The sequence below is a fragment of the Rhagoletis pomonella genome, unplaced genomic scaffold (genome assembly GCF_013731165.1).
Source record: "Rhagoletis pomonella isolate Grant_MI unplaced genomic scaffold, Rhpom_1.0 Rhpom_scaffold_06785, whole genome shotgun sequence".
In the NCBI taxonomy this organism is placed as follows: domain Eukaryota; kingdom Metazoa; phylum Arthropoda; class Insecta; order Diptera; family Tephritidae; genus Rhagoletis; species Rhagoletis pomonella.
In genome coordinates, this window is record NW_023465317.1 from 1 (window position 1) to 8,990 (window position 8,990).

At 33.2% G+C, this 8,990-nt stretch overlaps 1 protein-coding gene across 1 annotated transcript; it reads left to right on the forward strand.

Moving 5' to 3' along the window:
- Window positions 1-130: 130 nt before the first annotated feature.
- Window positions 131-8,841, forward strand: LOC118755601 (myosin heavy chain, muscle-like; the record flags this gene model as incomplete). The annotated part of the gene is made up of 4 exons (XM_036490428.1): window positions 131-194; window positions 270-368; window positions 5,102-5,205; window positions 8,209-8,841. Coding segments are annotated over 4 exons (774 nt in total), but the record flags the coding sequence as incomplete, so codon positions are not given.
- Between the last annotated feature and the right edge of the window lie 149 nt (window positions 8,842-8,990).

Below are 8,990 nucleotides of genomic sequence, written 5' to 3' on the forward strand. Positions count from 1 at the left end.
AACTCGTCGCGTTTCGTAAGTATTGTGAACTTGTGTGTGTGTGTGTGAGAAGAAAAATAAGACTCACATGCAACACTTTCTCTCTCTCTCTCTCTTACTCTCTGCATACACTACTTGCCGCTGTGTTTAGGGTAAATTCATCCGTATTCACTTCGGCCCAACTGGTAAACTGGCTGGTGCTGATATTGAGACTTGTAAGTTTGCATGGCGTACTTGTTGTGAGCAAATATTTAACATACTACCTCTCTCTCTGTGCCATTTAATTGCAGATCTATTGGAAAAGGCTCGTGTCATCTCTCAGCAATCTTTGGAACGTTCATACCACATCTTCTACCAGATCATGTCTGGTTCCGTTGCTGGAGTTAAAGGTATAGCAAAGAAAATTTCCATTTACATTCGCATTTCATTCGCCCCGAGAAAAAAAAAAAAAAACATAATACATACATACATACTTTTCAAGATATTATGTCTATATATAAAAAAAAAAAATCAACAACATCGAAAAGAACTACCATGAAACGAGACAATCATAGCGCATTAGAGAAAAGGGTATCGATATAAAATATACCAAAGCTCATACATATGAAAAATATATTTATATATTTTCGAGCGCAATAAGCGTAAAATATGCGGTTGTTTTATAAAACAACTACTTTAAATTTAGGTTTATATTAAACAACAACACACACTTCAACCTTATATCCATAACTTAAACCACCAAACACTTCACACACACACACACACACTTGCTACCAAAAATATACAACCATAAATTACAAGCACGCACCAAAAGTATGAACCCATTACGACCGATATACCATACACTCCTCTCAAACCCAACACAAATTATCACAAATACACATTACAATTACAACATCAATGCACACATATTTATTTCTACCTATATAAATAATAATATTTAATTTTTTTAATCTTTAACTTTCCACTTTTTTACCAAAAAAAAAAAAAATCTATCAACCAAACAAAAAATCCAATTAAAAACCGATATACAAATAAAAAACCCAACCTCAGAAATCTGTCTGTTGTCCAATAACGTCTACGATTACCACATTGTCTCTCAGGGCAAGGTAACAGTCGCCAGTATCGATGATGCCGAAGAATTCACATTGACCGATGTAATTTCCCAGTATTTTTGTTCATTTAAAAAAAATTTCTATATTTTTTGTTAATTTATACTACCTTACCTAGAAATACTTGGTTGATTTCGTACTACCATTAACAAAATATTTTTTTAAAGCAGTGGCTCTACGTATACATACATACATACATACATCGATTGAAATATTTTGTATGCAATTTATTTCTATATATAGTATGTATGTATATATATGTGCGTCCCGCTGTATTTGTAGAATCAGTATTTAGTATCCATTTTTTATATATATTTATTATCTAGCGCACGATTGTATACAATTTAGCAGTATTGTAATGTAGTTAGCTTGCAGCTTATTGAGCGCCACGCCCACAACCCGCAATTGCATATTCATATGTAGCTACATAAGTAGAACCAGCATCAGGAGTACCCCGAACGCAAGCCATATTCCCCTACGTAAATTATGCATCACTAACCAAAACATGTCAAGACGAGAGCGCATAAGCTCTCCCTCTCTCTTTCTCTCTCTCTCCCACTCTACCCACACTAAATTGCTTTGAATTGTCAATCATAAACATTTTATTCATAGTTTTTTGAAGCAAGAGCGATTGGCATTAAAGTAAAAAAAAAGAAAGCGAAGATAGGTCTTTCTGAAGAATACAATTTTAGCGCTAATCACTCTTCCATATCCTTATGGTTTTGTATATCAAACATATATACATATATACATATATTTTTACGTATTTTCAAAACAAATTTTATCACATTTTATTTCATTTCCCCCCAACGAAATCATGCCAATTCGTATTCCATTCGTACCATTCCTTCAACATTCATATTGTCCACCAAAAATTTGCCCAACACCTCAATTTGTCCACATCATCATCCACCACCGCCACCATTACTGCCAACAACATCAACAACAACGATCCCAAAAACAACAGAGTATTGCATGCTATCGAACAATATATACGATTATCGCATCGTATCGCATGGAAAGACAAAAATACCCGGCGTTGACGATGGTGAAGAGTATCAAATTGTTGACGTAAGATACAGTGAAAAAAAAAAGAAGACACACTCCTTTAAATATATACATATTAATGTGACTCACAAATGCTGCTCAAGCAAATAATACAACAAAAAAAATATGATATACTTAAAAGAATTCTATCAGCAAGCAGTCTAAAAGAATAAAAAAACGAAAAAAAACTTACAAAAGACTCACAACTAAGCACTAAGTCTAAAAAGTCTAACGACGCGCAAACAATTTCTTAAAATATTGATTTTGTAAAAAGCCTACCGCAAACTTTTATATACTTATTAAAATCAATTAGAAAAATGTGCAATTTAAAATTAAATAATTTACACTCTGCCAATATTTAACTCGAAGTGTCAAAATCGTCACGTACAATAATCTTTGTGACACAAACCTACGGTTTTGATTTCTCACACTTTCTCTCTCACGCTGTACAGAATACCAACACTTACCTCTAATAAATACTTAACAGCTGTAACATCTGCAGCTCCCTCTCTCTCTCTGTCCCTCTCTGTTGTACAGAATCTCAACACCTACACTACTTAACAGCTAATGTCGCTGTTAATTAACACTCTATGTTGTATCATAAATATTCACTCACGGCAACTATCACGCTATTGGGAGCTTATCTCGCTTTTTACTCATCCCACTGTCCTTAAAAAAAAAAATCACTCACAATTATTTGTTTACACTGTCATTGAGCCTTGTAGAAAACGCTGCCTTATAAAACTGCTGCTATAGATATACTTATATGTATACGTAATTAATGGTTATATAGTTTTTATGATAACAGTATTATAAAAATGGTCTCGTAGGATTCTTAGTCGCAATGAAACTGAAATTAGTGAACTACTTAGCTATTTGTAAGCTGCCCTTTACAAAAACTTTACAAGTAAACTATATCCACAAAGCATTACGACAACATATTACCTATGTAGAGAAAAAAAAAAAGGTTAGGTACACCGCTCACCTTACCATGAAATCAATAAATTCCTGCCAACAATCGCAAACAATTTTACATATTTTCCGAACACAAGTACCGACCCACCGCACCCAACTCACATCGAATAAATATAAAAAATCAGCAATCATATGCCTTACACAATAATTTCAGAACACAAAAAACTCTCGCAGCAGTCATACACTCTCCTTCGCTCTCTCTTATTCCCCCTCTCACATACACTGCATTTTGCGTTTGTCGTTTCGTCATAGTATTTTACTCATTCATTACTCCTTTATATTGTTATATCGTTACGTTTTATGAAAAAAAAATATCGAAAAATGTCAAACTAAATACTATAGATGACATTTTTGTCGAATCATATTGGTGATTATCCTGGAATATGTCAGGGTAAAACAAGGATAACCGGCGTCAACGATGGCGAAGAATTTGAATTGACTGATGTAAGTTGGTGTGAGTCTGTAATGGTTTCCCGCTTCCAATAATATGAATTAGTAACAAACTCTCTTTGTACTTTTACTTAAACGCGCGCACTCTCTCTCTCTCGTTCGTTTTGTCTACCTCTTTCTCTCTCTGCCTTTGAGTATCTGTTATCTGCTAGTATTCTCTATACACATGTATTTATATGTACTTGCGTAAATCTTTTATAAATAAAATTTTCAACCGTTTAGGAAACTTATTTCTTTTTTCCATTTCTTCTTTCATTCCGTTGTATAAAAAAAAAAATCCGAGTTATAGTATTAATGTCTTTTCCAAAAATATTTTATAGTTACATGTATTTTTGTACCTACACGGATCTCACATCACTGGCATACCTAAAGTATTTATGTTACTGGTATTTTCTATTTGGATTACTTTGTAAATAAATTTAATTTTCGAACGTTATTCCGGAATTTCTATCTCCTGTAGAAATATCTAGTTACCCTCCCACCCAGTAGTAATAATATGTAGTTCTACTACTACTCTTAGTACTCTAAGTAGTATTTGGCCCTTTTGAAATGCATTTACCTCATTATCCAAATACAAATCTCCTTATATAAATATTTGTATATATGTATTTAATATCTTTTTTTTTTTTTGTGAAGTAAATACTGTAGCTTTAACAGCAATGGTCAAATAGGGTAAAAATGTATAATTTTTAATAGAATTCAAAATATTTTACAACGTCCATTAAATGGTTGAATTCAAATTCTTGGTACAGTGGTTTTGATGCCGGCACAACAAAAGCCTTTTCCTTGATTTACCGCCTACTCCAAGTAACCAACGATATACCAGCGTAATATGCCAACTTATCAAATTTAACATAGCTTGCCTTACACACACACACAAATTACATGAAGTCTTATTTTAAAGCAAAAAGAAAAAAGAAAATTGTTTAAAATGCTTGAAGAAATGACATTTCCATAAAACATTCCTGTTCTTAAAGCTTTTTAAATAATTTTTTTTATGAATATGGCAAGCGTACACTGAGAAAAATAGTTAAAAGAGTAACAATTTCATTTCGCGCCATGCCATTCAACAACAACAAGCTACCACCGTAACCCCGTTTCTCCATTAAGGGCCGTTTGCTCAAAGCCTGGTTGACACTAATCTCCGCTTAACATCGTTTTCGACGTCTTCGACCCCATGCATATGGCATGCTGTGGGTAACATCGATAACGACGTTTATCCGGAGATTATTGTCTACCAGGCATTGAGCAAATTACCTTAAATAATTTCCACAAACACAAACATTCACTCTTGTATCTCTCCACTTCAACACAATCTCTTATTTGCTATTTACATCTCCTAAAGGGAACTCTATACACAAAACTCCAACACTACATCCTATCCACTCACAATTCATCAGATCTGTAATCTCTCTCTTTCTCTCTATATACTATGTACCTCCACCCACTGTAATGCAATACGTTTTATTGTCATGTAGTACATTTTGAATAATCGAAAAACAAAATCGAAAAAATTTCTTCTCTCGACTACTGTGCAGATATGTGCCTCTTGTCCGATAACATTTACGATTACTATAACGTGTCGCAGGGTAAAGTCACTGTACCCAACATGGATGACGGTGAGGAATTCCAGCTGGCAGATGTAAGTTTTCAACATACAATCGAAAAAAAGAAACTACATAGAGCAAGCCAAATAGAGTAGTTGATGGCTCTATGTAGGCAAGCAACATCACCACCAAAACCACCACCACCACCAGCTCCAACGTACCATGCAATCATGCAACAAACACTTGTATACGCATGCCACCGATACTTAAGTTTTACATACATACATATAATTGTGGTGAATTACCGCCCATCAGACCAACACTTCCACTCCACCACACCTGCACCCACACTGACACCTCCAACTTTGTTACAACTTTACAAAAATACTTACATACATATGTGACATGCGTATCTGCATCTGGGAAGATTCCTGACATCTGCTCTCTTTCTACACATATACAGTTCTTCGTTAGATCGCTCGTTTGTGCCTTGACTTTTACACTTTACTGTACTTTAAACTTTTTGATTGCATCTATGACGTTGTTTTTTTTTTTTTTGGAATGTCTTTGAAGCCCTTACGTGTTTGAGAAAAGAAAATTAATTATCATTGATCTTAGGTTAGAGTATGTTTGAAAACTTTCGTCGAATATATATTTAGTATTTATGCGGCATGTGGTTGTGCCAACACGCCTGTCAGCATCACAGAAAAGCTCATTTGTGTTCTCTGCGGCGTGTTGTCAACTACTCCATAAAAAAGAAATCAACAAAAATTAAATAAATTGCATCCCTTCTTCATTGTCTGCGTGATTGACTGATTGATAAGTAGCTGCACGCCGTATGTAGACCCTTATAGTAGAGCGGGACACTCTCTCTCTCTCTCGCACCGATAGTAGCGGCGTACTACAGAATGTTTAGTTGCATTTGGCATCGAGTGCTAGTTTATGTTATTCTAGTTTGTGTATGCCTAGTTTTTGTAAGGAAGCCCGCTCGTATGCGTTTTTATTTGTTTACTTGAAATTTTCAGTACTTTTTATTTATAAAATAGTTAAGATCAGCATGATAACCGGAAATTTTTAGCTGTTAAAGTCACAACGGCTAGTGAGGCAGCAAAATATATTTTTTTTTTTTATAAACAGATTTTATTTTTTTGCACGCAACTTACATATACATATATCCTATATTAAATGGTTACTAGTTAAATAGTTGTATCCCCGACATTCTACGCTTTCCAAAAAATTCCGGAATCAATTTACGTCTATACCCTTGTGGCTTTTACCAATCCACGAAGTATTTTCCGCCATTTTATCAATTGAGGAAATAGCTTTCTTATTTAGTAGTTACGTATGTAAATATTTGTACGTTTTGTATAAACTTGCATGGAAATTGAAACTGTATACATATGTATGTATAAGCAAACAATTCAACGCAAAGTTATTTTATGAAAATCGAATGCTGGTGCAAATGGCGTATTTTTGTGAAACAAGTTTTCGAGGCAAACAAAAATATTTAGAAACTTAATATTTCAGCCTTCAAATTAAAAATGTTGTTTTAAATTTACATAAAATATTTGCAATTGGTACATTTGAATAAACATGAGAATTGAAAAAAAATAATAATTAATTTTAGACCTTTTACCGATGCTTAAAAAATAATAAAAACCATCGAATACATTTCTTACATTTCTACATTTACATAAATTGTAATTCTTTTTCGAAAAAAAAAACTATCTGAAATGCTTTATGGAGTGACATTTCCGTACAATTTTCCTGCTTCTAAATCATTTCAATACAATTTATTTTTCGAAAGGGGATTAAGTGCTTAGCACGGTCCTAAAATAAAATTTTTTTTAATTTCAATGATTAAAAGGAATGATTTTAATAATTCAAAAAAATTATAAAAAAAATTTTGATATTTTACACAGAAAGAATATTTTTGAAATATTTCTCTAGATTTATAAAAAAAAGAAAATATTCTAAATCTTTATTTGTGTTTTCAAATTTTTTCTTCAACATATTTTATACTGAACTTTATACACATTTGTAGGTGTATAAAAATTAATTTAAAGTTTTTTAATCTAAAAGTACACTAAAGAAAATTTTTAAATATTTTTGTACCAAGTAAACTTTAAGCAAAAAACAAAACGGACTTCAGTAGTCATATAAAAATCCAAGAGTACCGTTAATTTCTTCATGATCCAATGGATCGGATCTAAAGCAAATTAGTATGGAAGAACCTCAGAGGTTTCATGTTTCTTTAAAAAAAAAAAGAAATATGCACAAAATTATGCGGTAGCATGCATACAAAAAAATATTTCCACGAATTGATAACCTCCTCTTTTTTTAAGTCGGTAAAAAAAAATATTTGTGATCACAAAAAGAAAACTATCGAAATATTATCCTATTTTTCGAAGAAATTCGGATTGTTTTTGGTAAATTTTTTAATTTCTTATACAAAAAGGAAAATTTTGAAATATTTTACAACATTTTAAAAATTTTGCTTTCCTAGAAACGTGAAAAAAGGATTTGCAATTTTTTCAAACTAAAAATATTTTTATGGCAAAAAAAAATTTTAATAAACATTAACATTCATAAAACTTTCAAAGAAATTAAAAACGAAAAATAGTTTTGAGAAAATTCAAAAGTACACCATTAAATTTTAAAGCCATCTATCAAAAATAAAAAAAAATAAATCATTCCAACGTATCTTTTTATAACTTTGCGTTAGCTTCTATAGAAATTTTAAATCTGTACATATTTATTTGCACACATATGTATGTATCTTTCTAAATAAGTTTTGGAACGTTGTTGTTAATTTTTTTGCATGTATTTTGTTCCATTAATCAGTATCTACTGTAAGAAACTGTATGTAAACACAAATTTACACACTCACTGCTGTACCAAAAATGCACAGCGAACTGTATAGAAATATGCTTTCTAAGCACCTTAAAAAACTGCCAAAATATAAAAAAAAAACTAAAACTAAAATTTCAACTACTCAAAACCACTATCACATGCAACGCCATACAAAATCAAAACTAATGTCTACAATTCTTTCTCCCTCCCACTATATTCAAAAAAAAAATATATAAATAATATAGCAAGCCTTTGATATCTTGGGTTTCACCCTCCAAGAGAAGCAGGATGTCTACAGGATCACCGCCGCTGTCATGCACATGGGTGGCATGAAGTTCAAGCAACGTGGTCGCGAAGAGCAGGCTGAACAAGATGGCGAGGAAGAGGGTGGCCGTGTTGCCAAGTTGTTCGGCTGTGATACCGCCGAATTGTACAAGAACTTGTTGAAGCCCCGCATTAAGGTCGGTAACGAATTCGTCACCCAGGGTCGTAACGTGCAACAGGTCACCAACTCTATTGGTGCTCTCTGCAAGGGTGTGTTCGATCGTCTCTTCAAATGGCTGGTCAAGAAGTGTAACGAAACTCTGGATACTAAGCAAAAGCGTCAACACTTCATTGGTGTACTGGATATTGCTGGTTTTGAAATTTTCGACGTAAGTATGACGCGGTCCACTTCAAAGACAAAAACTAAAAATAAAAACGACAACGCAGAGACACAACTTGTGTGTGAGAAGTTTATGCGAGTCATGTGACGGCGTGCAAATTTCTGTACGCGCTCATGAGTCGCATGCCTACTTGCGCACGAGTTCGGTGCAGCTGACCTGCCAGCGAGTGTGTGTACTCTTGATTGGTGGCAGGCACTGTGTCGTCTGGTTGTATGTATGTACACTAACTTGTCTCTCCCAACGCTGACATGACGCGAAGAGTACTAAAGTACATACAATCAAGAAACTTTACACATACATAAAAAGACGATATGGAGAACAGAAAAGATTATAAAATCGTAGAATTCTAGTAAATATATACA